Source organism: Lutjanus erythropterus, chromosome 6, assembly GCF_056507025.1.
Source record: "Lutjanus erythropterus isolate fLutEry1 chromosome 6, fLutEry1.hap2, whole genome shotgun sequence".
Lineage (NCBI taxonomy): Eukaryota > Metazoa > Chordata > Actinopteri > Lutjaniformes > Lutjanidae > Lutjanus > Lutjanus erythropterus.
The window spans coordinates 6,517,791-6,535,115 of NC_139322.1; the positions used below are offsets into that span (position 1 = coordinate 6,517,791).

General features: G+C 39.1%; 1 protein-coding gene across 1 annotated transcript in view; it reads left to right on the forward strand.

Annotated features, from left to right (window-relative positions):
* LOC146324750 (uncharacterized) overlaps positions 1 to 17,325 on the forward strand; it is a 57,464-nt gene that overhangs the window by 30,694 nt on the left and 9,445 nt on the right. The window contains exons 12-16 of the mRNA XM_084719928.1: positions 5,845 to 5,997; positions 12,262 to 12,391; positions 12,520 to 12,552; positions 12,915 to 13,012; positions 14,618 to 14,701. Of these exons, the coding sequence (XP_084576054.1) occupies positions 5,845 to 5,997; positions 12,262 to 12,391; positions 12,520 to 12,552; positions 12,915 to 13,012; positions 14,618 to 14,701 (498 nt within the window). The remainder of the gene's footprint in view (positions 1 to 5,844; positions 5,998 to 12,261; positions 12,392 to 12,519; positions 12,553 to 12,914; positions 13,013 to 14,617; positions 14,702 to 17,325) is intronic.

Sequence of the window (17,325 nt, forward strand, 5' to 3'; positions counted from 1 at the left end):
CTCCCCGTGTCTGCGTGGGTTCTCTCCGGGTTCTCCGGCTTCCTCCCACAGTCCAAAGACATGCATTCTAGGTTAATTGGTGACTCTAAATTGCCCGTAGGTGTGCATGTGAGTGTGAGTGGTTGTCTGTCTCTGTGTCAGCCCTGCGATGAACTGGCGACTTGTCCAGGGTGTACCCCGCCTCTCGCCCAATGTCAGCTGGGATAGGCTCCAGCAGCCCCGCGACCCTTACGGACTAAGCGGTTACAGAAAATGAATGAATGAATGAGTTCAGATTCACTGAAGTCACACAGTGACACAAACAAACTAAAAGATCAAGGAAGCAATAGACCAGCAACTCCTGTGTCCCCCGAGGTAAAATGACTGATTCCACCCACGGAGTTTGGTTGGTTTGGAGAGAGCGATGTCTGGTTTGTATAACAGCGGTTTCCCCTAGAAAAAGGCTGTGTAACAGCAAAGCAGTGAAAATATTCTAAATATAGCGCACACTTTAACCTGATACTTTTTTTTAAATGGCTAAAATACCTGTCCACAGGAGTTCTTTTATTTATTATCCTTTATTTAACCAGGTAAAGCCTCATTGAGATTAAAAATCAATTTTTTAAGAGTGACCTGGCCAAGAGGGCAGCATAAAACATTATCACAAATGATAGTAAACACAAACAATACAGACATATGCAACTGCCACAAGAATGTAGAATATGAGGTCAGGGACAAAAACAATTATGTCGCAGGTACAATTTCAAAAATGATTTTGGAAAAGATTTAGGAGCTATTACACTGACCAGTGGAGCTGTTTTCTCGAACCTTCCACATCTTCTCGAAAAAGTTTTGCTCTAACTCACGGGACCAGCATCTGTAAAATATCGTGAGAGCGAAGCCCATATTGATTTTGGTTACTGCACATGTATGTACAGATAAAAAGGAACCAGGCCAAGAATAGATTTGTACATAAAAGCCAACCAATGCAAGATCCTGTGGACATACAGAGTACAGTGATGCACATGATTTCCACAGCTGGTCAGGGGCTTTCATAAAGAGTAGATCACTGAAATCCAGTAAAGGTAAAAAAAAAAAAAAAAGGTGCTATCAAGTAATTCCCAGCCTGAAGGGAGAAATTGGAAAAGAAACCTGGAAACAAGGTTTCCAGTGTGTGGTTTGAACGACAGGTTCTGATCAATAAAGATACCTAAATACTTGTCAGTTGTGACCATTTCAATTTCAACCCCTCGAGTAGTTGAGATCTTCAGAAGATTAGATGTTAACTTTTTTTTGCCGGTGCCTCTCTCTACTTCTCCTAACCGGAGACGTGCTGACCGGCCTCTGCTGGAGCTCATACACTGACTATTGATAAGTACCTCATGCAACCCTACATCAAATAATCAAAACTATCCCTTTAAAGTCTGTTCCGTGCCCACAGTACGAGCTAAAAAAAAAAAAGGGGTAAAACCAAAGCCTCCACAGCACGCGGCGAAACACGAACATGCAAATTTAGTCCGTAATGCAAATGCTAATGTTCAGATACATTGTGGCTTTAGACATAAATGAAAAGACCATCTGGGGACAAACTGACATTAATACAAGAAAGCTTTTTTCCCTCCAGTTTGAGCTTTATGTTTGAAGTGGTGGGTGAAGTAGTTTCTATTCGATTTGCTGGATGGTTAAGAGTCTTGAAAACAGAAAGGCATGAGAGGCACTTTAAGACACCTCTCTTCATTTGACGGAGACGAAAAAGATGGATCTTAATCAAATCAAGTTCAATTTTTCTGTAGGTGGTGTAAAACATACAAAGTTTTTTTTTTTTTATCTTTATCAGTGAAAAAAAAAACACTTTGGGGTTTTCACTTGGGAGAAATATGCAAAAATTAATGAATTCAACTTCAACAAACTTCTGGACTCTCTTCAAAGACCAGCACTCTTAAATTAATACAGGTAAAATTAAATAAAAAATACTCAAAGGCACAATATAAATATATTATTTTAGCTTTTCCTTAACCCTCACATATGCAGCCCTAAGGCCTGACAGCGCGAGTACGTAGACATTTCAGGTTCATCATTAGTCAGACTAATCGTTAACACTCCTATAGAGGATTGCTGTTTATTGGCACTGGGGACTGCAGGGTGTGAAGATATTGCAGTCAGACAAGAATACCTCCCAGCTCCTCTGTCGCTTTTTTATTTTTTTTATTTTTTATGTGATTCTCTCAAGCTTCTGTTCCTTTCAGCATCACTGCTTCAGTCCTAATCTCTTGTCTGCTGACTGTCTGAGAATGAAGAGAAACAATGGATAAGAATGATGGCACTGTAATCCATTGACTGTGACAGCAATTCTTCTTTGTCTAAAAACACAGAGACAAACATATCGTGCGCCGCCGAGATGACTCGACAAGAAAGATTAGCGATTTCATTAAGTTTCAATTTACTCTCAGCTTTTTCCTTCTGGTGTTATTTCTCTTTCTACAGCGTTGTAGCTCAGATTTATTAAAAAAAAAGGTCACTTTTAGATCAAACTCTGGTATTTGCGTGCAGGTTCTGGGTGACAAAAAGTATACTGCTTTCTAATCTACCGTCCACAGCGTAGTTTGTCACTGTCTCACAATACAATGTCTTCAAACATGGAGAGGTTAGGGACCTCTCTGTTGGAGAATACTCTAAATCCTTCGCTTCTCTGACACGACAGACTTCTTAAAGCCCAGACATTAAGGAGGATTTACCCGCCACCAGGCAGACAGGGCTTGAGGAGAGAAAATGGAGAAGTCACCACCTGGGGGACGTTTCTCACCTACATTGTGCTTGTTGGCGTTAAGTTTCCCTGTCGGAGAGACTGACAGGTTTTACTCTGCATTCTTTAAGCTGTTTTCTGTGCTCGGTATGAGGCCATTTTCAAATATAAATAAGGGAGGCGAAGACGCAGAACCAGAACCAGTGATGCAGAAGACAGGATGAAAAAGAGGAGGCATCCCCTGAAGATGTGATGTACTGAGTGCTAAAACCAAATCTAGCCTTTTCAGCAGATTCGTTAATCACACGTCCTTTTTCCAATTAAAGTCACAATGAAATGGAGGTTAGAGCATCTTCACCTTCTGTAATGTCACACATCTCTACGTGAAATGGAAAATGTGGCTGGGACATAGTCACAAAATCTAATCCTTCAGGTTTAATTGGATCGCTCAGAAGTGGGTGTGGACGCAGATATGGCGCGATAGAGCGCTGGAGTGAGATACTGGGCTGTGGATCTGTTGGCCTTCATCTGGCCCTGGGTGCCAGAAGGTCCCATAGGAAAGCTTAAGGTAGTGCCTGTGCACTGGTCTGTGACGGATTTGGGGAAGATAACCAGACATGCATTTGCCAAACCAACCAGTCAGCCCTCATCCTCTGAGTCTTTTCTTTTGGAAAACTGAAAGATACTGTTTGAAACACTTCTGAGAAAACAGAAATCTCATCTTTTGTTGCTTGCCGAAGTTTGTTTTCAAGTGTAGAATGATCTCGTTCTTGCCTTTTGTGGCCAAAACCTGAAATGAGTTAGCATATTTGCACTTTCAGTTTCCTTGTCTTCAAATCAATTGTTTTTTAATGGGTTTTGGTTAGATGCCTGAAATAAGGTCTGTTCTTTCTTAAAGAGGGCATAGGGGTGGGCGATATGGGCCTAAAAACAATATCAGAGTATTTCAGGCTATCCTGCAATAAGGATTTTCTTAACGATATGATACAATATTGAGCTCTTCTTGCAGGAATTTTTTTAGTTTCTTGTATTGGCCCCTTTTACTGTCACAGTCTTCTTTCACCTCTTACATATTACCGTGGCTAAATGAGAGATGGGGAGACTGAATGTCATGCAAGCATGATATAGTTAATTTTTAGCCAAAATTTAGGCTTCAAAAGTCCTATAAGTGGTGTTCATTAGTAAAGATTACTTTGCTGAACAGAACGTGTAAATATCATAAACTTTTGTTCACCACAGAGATTATTTACTGCACTCATCCAAACTCCTGTGAAAAAAAAAACACATTGGATTTTTGTCAAGGGAACCAGTGGGATGCTAACTTCTGGATTGGCCTATGAAAGTGTGTCATATCTACAGCATCAGGGGGCAGTAATGAGGCCAAAATAAGGCAAAGAATACAGGGCACTATAACACTTACATGGACAAGCTGCACAAAGGTGAGATTTATACTTAATAAAAAAAAAGTTTCCAGACAGCATTTTTAGATTCTAGAGGAGGAGAGACTTGGATAAACACAAACGCGTTGACTCCACAGGCCACAGCATGTTTTGATTAGGGATGTGTGTGATTAGTCAACTATAAAATTAAACACGGCCGCCCTCGCTAGTTGGCACCAGAAATACAAGTCAGTTAAACTATCTATAGCCAGTTAACTGTTGCCTCTGAGGTGTTATGCAGCTGCCCGCCACTAGTCAGGGTTGTGGCCCCATCACACAGCACCCTCTCTTGCCCAGTGCATATGCCCCGATGACCCACCCAAACCTGGATGTTATCAGCAAGGTCAGACAGATGACAGCTTGTGAAATTGGCAGAAAACAGGTATGATATTACCCTGCTAGCTAAGACCATAGATTGTATAAAACGTAGTCTCTGTGATGTCACCCATAGCTTTCTGAAGGCTAATCCAAACCATTTTTTTTCTACCAAGCTGTGTATTTCTGTTGTAGAGTTGGGTATTTTAATAGGGGGGTCTATGGGGATTGACTAACAGCTTCAAGTGGCCATTTGAGGAACTGTTCTTGCTGGCACTTCCATATTGGTTTCATTTTTCAGCCCTCAAGGTTGCAGCTTGACTAAGACCATGGCTCACCCACAGGGAGGGTTTAGCTAGTTTTGCTAAATCGCAGTTGATTGGATAAATTTCTGCACAAGCCCTCGACTTCAGGATGAGTCATCCAGAATATATTAACATTTTACAGGAAGAGAAAAGACACTGATTTTGATATAAAAACACTCAAAAATGACTTTTCTGACATATACTTTTCATACACTAAGACATAACTGAACAAAATAGCAAGCAGCACACAACATCATGCTTACAATTTGTTCTATAATAACTGCAGAATTTACTTTTTGTAAAACTGAACTTTGATACCAAACCAGACGGCACTCTAAAGGGAGGTTACATGACATCTTGGGCTGAGCTGTTTCAATAATCTTTCATACAAACTACAGTAGGTTTCCATGATGGTACAGATGGTCCCATACAAAGCCAGTAGATATAATGTAGTTGGATATCAGCTTTCTCTTTTGTGTAATTGAGGCTGTCCCGCTGGTTGGTTTTGGGGGAGTTATTCTTAAAACAGGACCATATGGTGGGAGTGTTGGTGCTGGCTGGCATGGACCTTATTTGGAAAAGCTAACTCTTTTGTCAAGGACTACGATTCCCATCACATCAACTCTTTTTTTCTTCCAGCACAACATTGGCAAAACCTAAAATCCCACTTTCATTTCTTGTCAGTATGATATCCATCCATATTCAACAGGGTCTGTTCAAGACTGGTTAAACAGGGAAATTGGGCGATATTCTAGAGGGATATTTGTGCTTGACACAATTGCATACCAAATAATAAACTTGCCAAACAACCAAGCCCTGATTATTCATTTTATGAGGTCAAACGAGGTGTTGTGAGATGGCTGTTTATCTTTATAATGTAAAATACTGAAGCCATGAGTTATTTTTGTCCACACTTCGTCAGCACAGAGCCCCAAAACAAGCTCCAGCCTCATTCCACTTAAATTTCACAGTTGTTGTGTGGAGAAATGAATGCGAGAGCCTGTATGTGGTTGGATTACAGAACAAAATGACTTTGCTTTGTGCCCTTGTGTTTGTCTTCCAGCTGATTAACCAGAAGATCAGAATGTGCACACAGCTGAACAACTGCAGGTCATTTGTTTCCGTGCTGGAGTACCTCCTCGCCATTGGCAATTACCTCAACGAGAACACCAGAAAGGAAAAGGCCAAGGGATTCCGCCTCTCCTCCTTAACTAAAGTACGACTCCACCACTGTTGCCTGACCTTTGATTGAGTTGCAGCACTAGGCTAATAAGACTACTCATTGATATACACAGCAGGGCTTCTCTTCCTTCAACTCTCTCCCTTGTCCTTCCGGTTGCGGTCTCTCAAGTTCGCTCAGGTCTTTGACACAGTCCTCCTGACAGACGGTTGATTGTGGCACTACCTGCCGTCGCAGGAGAAATTAAACTTTACGCAAAGTCTGACCACTCGTGGGTGAATCTATTGGAAGTGAACCATTATTGCAGAGCAGTCAGTCAGTGGATCCTTTCATTAAAACACAATGTCTGAGCCCATTTTCTGGTTTATTTGGAGAAAGACTGCATTTGCGTTCTTTATAGTTTTTCAAATAGAAACTCCCACTCAGCCATTAACAAAAAGCACTGATGTAGGTTAGAGTGCTGATGCCCTCTCCCTCAAACTAGGGGGTTTATATGTAGCAACGTCCTAATGCAGAAACCTTCGTCAGGTCATATGGGAAAACATTTTAATAAGAGCTAAGGAAAATAGCATCTTGACGCTAAATCATGAGTACTTCAACCAAAATATTAATGTTTGAATTTTAATACATTAACTAACACTGCTGGCAAACTACATAACATAAATACCTAAAATATAATGCCAGAAAAAATGCCCTGCCCTCCTTGGCTTTGACAGCCTGTCGCAGCTTTAAGTGAGGTACTACTATGCAAACATGTAAAGTATTGTTGGAAAGCTGATATTCTTGTGTTTCGATCGAGGACAACTGTTATCAGCAGGTACAATCCGCAACCCACAAAACTGAGGCAACTCACCACTGAAGACTCCCAGTAGTCCATTAATTGATAATACTGTGACAGAAATGGTCCTTTTCCATTGGCAAAGGTCCAGCTGATCCAGTTCAGTAACATATTCAGTCCAAAACAGATAATTTCCATCATTAAATCCCCACAAACTTAATGAATCAGAATGCAGTCACAGTTAAAGGTCATCTGCTGGCATGTTTGCAAGAAAATATTTAGGTGAAAATAAAAACCTAATTCAGTGTGTTGAAACTTCTGTCATTCAATGCCAGTGGTACCTACAGTAATTCTGACTGCTGGAGAAAACCTTTCAAAACAGATCAAAACCACCAAAATGGTTCAAGAACAGTTTTCAGTCCATTGTTGGTATGCCTTGAATAGGCAGGAGTGGATTGTGGGAAAAATGCTTATTTACTTTCTTCAAACTGAGGCCACAGAACGCCACAGGAGGGTTTTTTCTACCACTGGTCATCAAACTGTATGACTCTTCCCCTTCTGTAGAAAGAACAGGAAAAACACTGGAGAACAATAATATCAATATCTTGTGCAATATTACGTTTTACTTTTTATTACTTTTCAATATCATTGCCAATGTTAGTTTCAACATATTGCCAATACTAATTTTCTATTTTAGTTTACTTATTTTATTGAATTTATCTTTCTTTTATTGCTGTTCTATTCAGCACTGTTGTTTGCCTTTACTCCTGATTCACTTTAAATTCAACTTAAACTTTGAAGTTTATTTGGTTTTGCAGACACAGACAGTAAAACAAATACATTTATTACTGTCTTTATTCTTATGTTACTGTAGAATTTTGAGCAATCTGCAGCACAAGATTCAGGATTAATAAAGTTCTATCGTATCGTATCCTTTCTTCCTCCTTAGCTGTTCTTTCCTCTCCTGTATTTGTACTGGAAAAATGGAGTAACAGCTAGCCCGGCTCTGTCTGAATGCAGCACAATCCACCGAGCAGCATTTCTAAAGGTGGACAATTAAAATCCCCAGAAAAACTGAAGTGTAATCATCACGACTGCACATAACCACTGCAAAACCACAGTGTGTTGTTCTCACACCTCAGTTTTTGTACAAAGTAAAAAAAACAAGACAGTTTAGAGGTGCAGTTTGGCAGTTGGTTGATGCTAAGCTAACCAGCTCTTGTCTTTATTGCTTCATACTTAATGTGCAGATATGACAGGGGTCTCAATCTTCTCATCAAACTCTTGACAAGAAAGCTAATAAGCGTGTTTCCCCGAAATGTTGCACTTTTCCTGTTAAGGTTCAGTAGTTGTTGGATGTATAGTCTTAAGTGTTGTCTGGGGGTTGTGAGAGTCTTTTCTGCCTTTCTCTGAATTTAGTCTGAACCACTCTTTTGTGCGCAAGTCTCTCTACTGGGAAGGTTTAAGGGGCAGTGCTCTTGGCACAGAAGTACAACGTCCTCTGCTCCATTTAATGAAGCCGAGGCCCCGTGTTCCTCTGAGGTGTTTCCAGGTCTAATTGAGAATAGTAAACTGTTGCCGCTGCTTGAGACAGACTCTCATCAAATTAATGGCCGACTGCTTCCAAGAAAAATGTATCAAGTCCTCCTCAGATCTTTTTTTTATTTTTTGATTCTTGCTTTTTACTTCTGAGCATCAATACTTGGTACATGTCTTGTATATATTTATCCCTCAGAGGCTGGAGTGGGCTTTAAATTGGTAAACAACATAACCTAGAAAAAAGACCATGAGTGCGTATCACAGGATTAGAGAGGTCCCTCTTGCATTTCAATTATACGGCTCCATGAAGTGCAACATGGCTTGAATAGTACAGTCGTAATTACCGTTTTATAAAAATATACGAAAACAAAGTTACTGCTGCTATTTTACTGCGGCTACTGAGGTAATTATGACCAATAATGAAAAATAAATTACATATTGGGAGAAGTGGGAGAAGTACTAAGATTTACGGGCACTTGCATATAAATAGCAATAAAAATACTCACTTACAAGCAAAAGCCTCTTATATTTTCAGTACCAAAGCCTCATTTTAGAATAATTTAAACAGAATATACCAATACTTAGAGGTGAAATAAGTACTCAAGTACAGGTGCTTATTTAAAAAAAGACTGCTAAAAGTAGAAGTGCTGATTCAATTTCTTTACTCAAGTAAAAGTGGAAAAAGCAAAAAAAGTAGTCCTCTGAAGAACCTCCCCTTTTCTCCTCACTTGTCCGTCTCACCCTGTTATGTCGTTTTTTTGTCTTGTAATGTCTTTTCTGTAGTTTTTAGTGTTATTACATCCTTTTCATCTTGTTGCATTGTTTTTGTCTTGTTACGTCTGTCTATATCTAATACGCACTGATGGATACACCAAGAAACTGTCTTTTTTTTATGTGTTCTTGTTCCTTCCATTTAGGTCAATAATTACACTCATGCATTAAAATTAAAGTACCGAGCGTATTTTGAAAATCTAAGGAGTAGAAAATACATATATTTGTGTTCAAATGTAGGGAGTATAAGCAATAAGAATACTCAAGTAAAGAACAGATACTGAAAAATCTACTTCTACTTCCCTACAACTGAAAATGTATTTATTTTTAACACTGTGTCAAAGCAAGACAAAGCTTTCCACAATAGTTAAACTGGGCAGTGCAATTACAGGCTGCAAACAAACTCAACTGTCTTATCACCATGCCAAAGCTAAAACCATGGCCATTCTTTAAATCACCACCTTCGGCTACTGGCGTCAGGACAAAGGGTCCCCTGTGTCCCCTGTGCAAAGAATAACATCTACGGAAAATTGTTTGTCCCTGTTTCCATAAAATATCTATATCAGTGAGGGCAGCCACTTTTTGAGGCCAGCCTGTTACCTTTTTTTCCCCTTTCTTAATCCTGATTATGCCCTCACCACCGAGTACCTGCGGCTCCTTTTAAAGTAGCTCTTTAAAGGTGTCCTGTCTGGATGTGATATTATGTGTTTCAATGAACCCTTGTTTAAAATAGCATAATTCTGCACACACAAGCAAGTTACTGCCTTTGGCACAAGCAGACAATAAACAGAAAAGTATTTTTCACTTTATTTCATTGCACCTGACTTCATGTATATTATATAACTGAATTCTAATTTGTGATACATGTGCAGTTGGTTAAGGTGGGGCAAATTTTAATTACTTTATATACTGCCAGGTAGCTTAATCCACGGTAATACGTCACCATTTAATTTGTATTAATACAAAGTATAAAGTACCATAAAATGGTAGTCAGTCACACTTCAATAAAAACACATTCACTACCCTGCATACACAGAATTTACAAACTGTTTTACATTTATTTACTGACAGCAAAGTTAAAGGGACGGTTCACCTTAAAATTAGTCCTGCACAGCCAGTTTCTTTGCTGTGTCAGCGCTGGACAAAAGTCTGGCTCCACACAATATCACTCTAGTACACGGGAAAAAAAAATGCTTTGTCTGGTTTGTGTTTCTTTAAACCAGTCACAGTTGTCTTGGGTGGTGCACAGCCCAGGATGCAGCAACGTTTCCCTTGCAAAGCAGTGCAGGGGAACTTGATTTTGGTGGAACCTTTTAACCATGAGGAGGCAAGCCCTAACATTAAAATGGATAAATTCCCTGAAAAGAAAAGGTAACAGCTGCTAGTTTGTCTACATTTGTACCATTAGCGACCAAGTTAAGGGTATAGCAGCTTGCTATTTTAAGCCTGTAGGTTGTTGACTTGGAGATTGTTGTTGCTTCTCATAGTGACTGAGAAAACAGTAAGACGCAGATAGTGAAAGCGTAGGAGAATGCAGCCTGAAATAGGCGGCCAGTGGCAGGCTTAGACCCAGATGTGCAGTGCTATTTTTTCAGGCACCAGAGTGCACATATGACCACTGCTTCAAGTTCACATGCATTATCACACACAACTATAACTGACCACGTAATCAAATTTCCCATATATTCCCCAATGAATAGTTTCATCACGCTGAAAATATTATGCAGCAGTCAGTCAGAGTGTTTGTGCTCTCTGTCTGTCTCTGTTCTACAACAGCATCATTTCTCATCAATTAATTGTCAATATGACAACTTTGACCATTCAATCATTCTCTTGTCTCTGGTCTAAAATGCATTATCAGCATACAAAACACTTCCTGCCTATAGAGAACACCGAGAAAGAAAAGAAAAAGACGCTGCTCACTACAGAAACAGCACTCTGACTCATCAGGGCCATGCACTTTAGTGATGATTCGATCTATAAGTGCTTAAACAAAGAATTATGAGAACTGTGAATTTTCTTTTTCTTTGAAAAAAAAGTAGTTTACAACACCTATGCTTAAACCCAAAGTCTGCATTCAAGGACTTAAGGGTTTTACAACGAAATTAGAGTTGCAGTTCCTTCACAATACACAAAAAGTACAACATATGCACAGATACTTAAATTCAGAAAGAGAAGAAGGAAAAAAATATAGAACAAAATAAATACATGCCCACATATACACTTACAGGCCTAGGAAATAATTCTGTAGTGCACTTTTTGAATTTCAATTGTCACTGTGTTTGAGTACGAAACATCATCGATATAAACTCAGAGTCCTCCTCCCTCATTCTGCCGGAGTCTTGAATGTTGCGTCCTGTCAGGTCAGAGTGCGATCTACCCCTCAGGTACAACAGCAGGTGTGTCTGTGTTCGCACAACAGTCTCTGATTTCCCGTTGTTTGGCAAACCTGAGTCCAATCCCGTCCATTTAATTTTCATAACCAGACATTATCCAAGAATACATTTATGTCTAGCATGGCTCTCCTCCGCGGCTCATCTGGCTGCATGTTCATAAGATTCCGACCGCATTGTTAATCCTCTCGGGGTCCACTGCTCTTTAATCTTTATTGCCAACACGTGCATATCTGTCATACGTGATTCCTGTTTCAGCAATAAAGCTGAAAGAAACAACAGATTGAAGGAGAAAATTAGCAAAGTTTGAAGGAGACACCAGCTGCTGCATCTACACGCACAGCCGTTGATTCAGATTGATTTCATTCAGTGATTCAGACTAACCCCCAAAACCAAAAACACATAACATTCTTATTACCTGTAGGGCTGTTTATCCATCTAGACTGTTGTGGTGTGAGTTTCTCAGTTTTGGAGATATCTTCTGCAGAGATGCCTGCCTTTTCTTGAATATAGTAAACACTGTCCTTTTATCACTGGTATTAGCACCTTCAATGAGCTGTTAGCAGGAAAGTTATTTTCAACAGAAATTCCAAGGTAAAGCTTTGTTTATGATATAAACACAACAACACAAAGGATGCTGAAACAGAACCTGTTGTCATCCCACTCTTTCCTCAGCCTTGAGTAAGGAAGCTGCATGCACAGTAGATCTATCACAATACACATCGGTGTTGTTTCATTTATGCTGAGTCCTTGGTGCTGTGTATCAAGGGGACGACAGGGTAGTGCCCTTTATTCACTCCGTGTTTTCTCCATTCGCAGCTCTCCCAGCTCTGTGGGAGGGACAGGAAGTTCACCTTGCTCCATGCCCTTGTGGAGCAGATCATGTTGCATGAACCGTGCTTGGCCACTTTTACCCAGGAGTTGGCAGAATTTGAAACTGTCCCGGGAGGTATTTGCTAATCGAGATTTGATCAAAGCTGGAAAAATCTGTGTGGTTCTTTTCAATTAAGGTCTGTTAAGTGAAACGTGAATTTTCTGTCTGTGTCAATGTTTTCTCTCTCTCTCTCTCTTGGAAAGCGTCCATCAAAGGCCTGACCGCAGAAGTAGATGGTGAGTAGATCACATTTTACTACTGTGTCCAAAGCCAGTTTGCTGAGATCGCTGTAATACTGACCCCACGATTTTGTGCCAACGCAAGTTATTTGTGAGGAAGTGTGATAGTAACATTTACTAGATCTTCCTGTAATTGTAGCTTCAGTGGACTCTGTTGAAACACTGTGATCTCATTGTCTAGGGAACATATGGGCTCAATCCAATATATTGTCTGTATGATGACTTACAAACAGTTGCCACAAGCACAAATACAGCACATCACAAGATCACACAGGAGACAGCATCTGATTTAAAGCAGCTATTTGCCTCACTGTTCAAATATGATGGATGGTAACCGAGGTGTGTATGTGTTGCTTCAGTCCTGAAGAATGAACTGCAGAAAGTCATTCAGTACAGAAAAACATCCAAGAAGAGAAATGCTGGAAGTCAACACCCAAACTTCTCCAAAGACCTGAAGGTGAGGTAGTAAATCCTGTGTTTATTATTTATTTACGCATTCATTTAAAGGTACAATGTATCTTCCCGTAAACAAACTTGGTATTGATTTAATTCATTGTTTCTCACCAAAATGAATTACTTCCTATCAGCTAGTGGTCTCCTTCTTCCCTTATTGGCACATTGCTGCTTTTTATGGAGCACTACCACCACTACTGAAGTAAATGCATTGTGGGATTATGCACTGATACTGTGCTCTGAACACATATGAGCTGCATCCAAATTATTGCTGAAATATTTTTTATATATAATATTTTTTATTTTTTAGACTATTTTTTACAGAGGACAGATAAAGAGCTGAAGATGATGATGTCACAGTGAAGGTGACCTTTGACCTTTTAGATATAAAATGTCATCACCTCATTTTATCATACCAGATATTTGTGTGTGATTTTGTTATAAAATATACAAAAAAAAATTATATATATACATATATGTGTGTGTAATATTGAGATATGGCCAAAACTGTTTGACCAGCAATAGATAAACAGTTCACCCTTCAGCCTAATGACATCTGTACCATGTTTGAAGAAATTCCCTCAAGGAGTTCTTGAGATGTTGCATTCAAAAGATTGGAATAACCTGAAAACATAATGCCCGTGACCACGGCTGTCGTCAGCTTGAGGCCATACAAAAGGTTTTTTCAAGGTTTTTCGAGAATTGTGAATCATGGGGGAATGTGCACAAAAAAAAACTACACTGATCACCCCAGTAGTATGTGAGATTAGCTACTGGCAAGTTGCAGGTCCACTGATCACGCAAACACTCCTGCACACACACAAGTGATCGCATTATCCCCTCCTGGCTTACGCCTGGTTGGGATAAAGAAATGCACTGCAGAATAATTTCCTGGGTGTAGATGTATATGTAAATAACTATGCATTGTTTATTTTATCTTATACTTTATCCTATTGTTTTTGTATTTGTGTGTAGCATGAAGGAACTACAACTCTCATTTCGTTGCACAACCCAGTGTCGTGTAATGAAAATAAATTACCCCTGATACCTTGACACTTTAATATATGGTTTTCATGACAGTTCTAAATGTAGACTCTGCAGTGTTTAACCCCCGAGGCAGATGTTTTCAAAGTGGAGGCGGGCCTCCCCAGAGGGGCTCCAAACTGTTTTAGAAGAGGCTCAGTGAATGGGAGTAAAAAATATATTACATTAGTAAAGTTATCAAAAGGAGAGCACATAGAATTAAAGGTGTTTGATGTGGCAACAGAGATAGATCAGACATGTAGTAGTTTGAGGGAATTTTACCATTTTTCAAACTTCAAAAACTAATAATTTTGTATTTGATGTAGTTTGAAGTTGTAGAACAAACTTATATGCTGTCTTGGCTTACTTTTAAATTTCAATGCAATCAATAATAGACATCCAGGACTTAAGCAAAACTAAATAAGTAAACTAAGGGACAAGCTTTGTCGGGGGGGGGGGGGGGGGGTACAGTCACAGACTTTGAAAACCCCTGATCTAAGAGATAAACAGTAAAGTTTGAGCAGTTATCGACTAAATGAATGAACAAACTCACCAGGAGTTCCTTGTGCTTTTCTCTATACCCCAGATGGCAATTGAGAAATACAACACGGATCTCTCGGCACTGACGAAGACGTGTGAGGAGATGAAGAAACTCTACTCTGTCACACTGGTAATCCTTGAGTTATTATTTCAATATCTCTTTTGTACAGCCTCAGAGATGGATTGTCCTCTGTTCCTGTGGTGTATAGATGGCCCTCTTCAATTATTTGTCATCGTATCTCCCCACCCTATGCTGAGAGAGAACATATATTTCAGTGGGAAAAGTCCCCAAGGTTACTTCTTTTTCACTAGGTGTCCTTTAGAGCTTACACAAGGACATTGTGCATCTAATATATATATATATATATATATATATATATATATATATATATATATATATGTATATATATATATATATATATATATGGTGTAGAGCCATGGCCTCTGCATCATTTAACAACAAGCACCACTGATTTGCAGCTCTGAAAAATGCTTTACTTCCTCCTCTGGATAATTTTTTCAGGATTAGTGAACAATTGCCGCTGTCTCCTGTAGATAGAGAGTGTGAGAGACAAGTTCATCTTGACCCCTTAATGTGTGATGTCACATCGATGAATGGTCTACGCAAGATTAAAAACGAGAAGCTGTGAGAGCACCCCCGGTGGGTTTCTGATGTGGTTTTTTTAAAAACGCAACACGTTAGCCCACAAGGACAAATTGTACAAAGTTCTTTGATTAATTGCTTTTATAGAAAATAGTTCACACTGTATTTGGAGTGTCTCATTTTAAATATACTATTAAAGGGATAGTTCAGATGCTTTAAAGTGGGATTGTAAGAGGTACTTAACCACAGTCAGTTATTACTTACAGTAGATGGCGGTCGGCATAGCACCAGTTTGGAGAAGCAGCAGGAGAACCAGTTTAGGAAGCTAAGCAATGTGCTGCTGTGGACAGGGTCAGCAGCAAAACACACATTACCCACTTTAAAAAGAATCAACCTCATTGTCGGTGTATGGTGGGCAGACTTGGGGAGTCACAGATGCAACATGTAATAGGATTATGTAATTAGGATACAAAAAAATAAGGTAACTGTATGGTTACAGAACAAAAAAAAAACATAATCAACTTACAGATACACTTAATAAAAATGAGGATTATTAGCAGGATTACCATTTTATAATACATTTTAAAATAAATAACTCAACATTTAATTCAAATAAACATTTAGAGGTCAGAACAGTTGCTAACGTTAGCTACACAGACCAACCACTAACTTTAGCTACACAGACCAGCTGCTAACGTTAGCTACACAGACCAACCACTAACTTTAGCTACACAGACCAGCTGCTAACTTTAGCTACACAGTCCAACCGCTTACATTAGTTATGCAGAAAAACCACTAATGTTGTAATATTTTTGTATCATGCTGACACGTTGGGTATCACAATAGTTTTTATTTTAGAAACAAAAAGCATTTTATGCTTTAAGAAAATTTAACATATTTCAATTGGTTTGATTTTGATTTTGACTTAAATCAACATAATCTCAATAGATCAATATAGCATACAATTATGATAGCAAGGGAATTGTTTTAGTTAAAATCTCTTGGAAAGACAATCAAGGGCTCACATGCTAATAATTGTTTGCAACATCCAAGTGATCATAACGAGAGCAGGTTGTGTGTATAAAACCCCCATCTAAATGCCTCAATTTCCACTCTAAATCTTTAATCACTTTACTTAACAGTGTATTTGTGATTGTGGTAGGTATAGATAATAAAGTCTTATAAACCTGCTGTTCATTCACATTGAAATATTAGTAGCAATATAAGCGTTATTCTTACCAAACTTAAAAACCTGTGAGTCGCTACAGGAAGGCAGCCATGTTGGATTTTGCACTCAGACAATGCATTCATTCATACTTGCTATACTTCTTCATACTCAAGTTCTCTTTCTGTCGACTGGGCTCCCTAAGACAAAAAATGATGATATTCTTTAATGAGTTTGTCTTAGAACTGTACTTGCCTTTAAGCAATCTTCTCAGCGTCACATCTCTCATAAAGAAAACTCCTTTGTCACACATATCATCAGATTTAGTAGAGGTACTGGTCCCTGTGTATTCTTTTATCGCATTGTCTATGAAGGGGGACATTTTCTTTGCTCACTAACCTGGTTAGATTAAGTTTATAGAGCTCAAGCCCACTTTTGACATCTTAACAGGTGCTATGTCATATTTTTATAGAGTCTCCACCAAAAACAATCAATACAAAAGTAGTGCCTATTTTCTCATCCTTCCCATATCTCTATAGACAATCCATCATCATAGAGAGTTCACTTACCCTTCGCGCTGTGTTTCAGAGAACTCAGATATTATAGTGTGAGCTGCCAGCTTTAGGCCTGGTAGAGAATTGTGTTATATTACAGCCACAATTAGATTCCTGTGCACTGCAAACTTTTTCCACAACTTGCACACAAGTAAGCAAGGGGGTTGGGGAGATGCTGAACAACAGTCAAATACTCAATTGCCATTTTCACAACCAATCGTAATCCATCTCTGTCTTTATCTACATATTTTCCTTAGTGACTGATGTGATTTAAAAGTCCAGTTTGTAAGATTTATTTGCAGAGTATCGCTGAAATGGAATATAATATCCACGAGTATGTTTTCATCTGACAATAATAATCAACAGAGGGTGCCAAGTTGCACCGCCATGTTTCTACAGTAGCCCAGAATGGACTAACTGAACACTGGCTC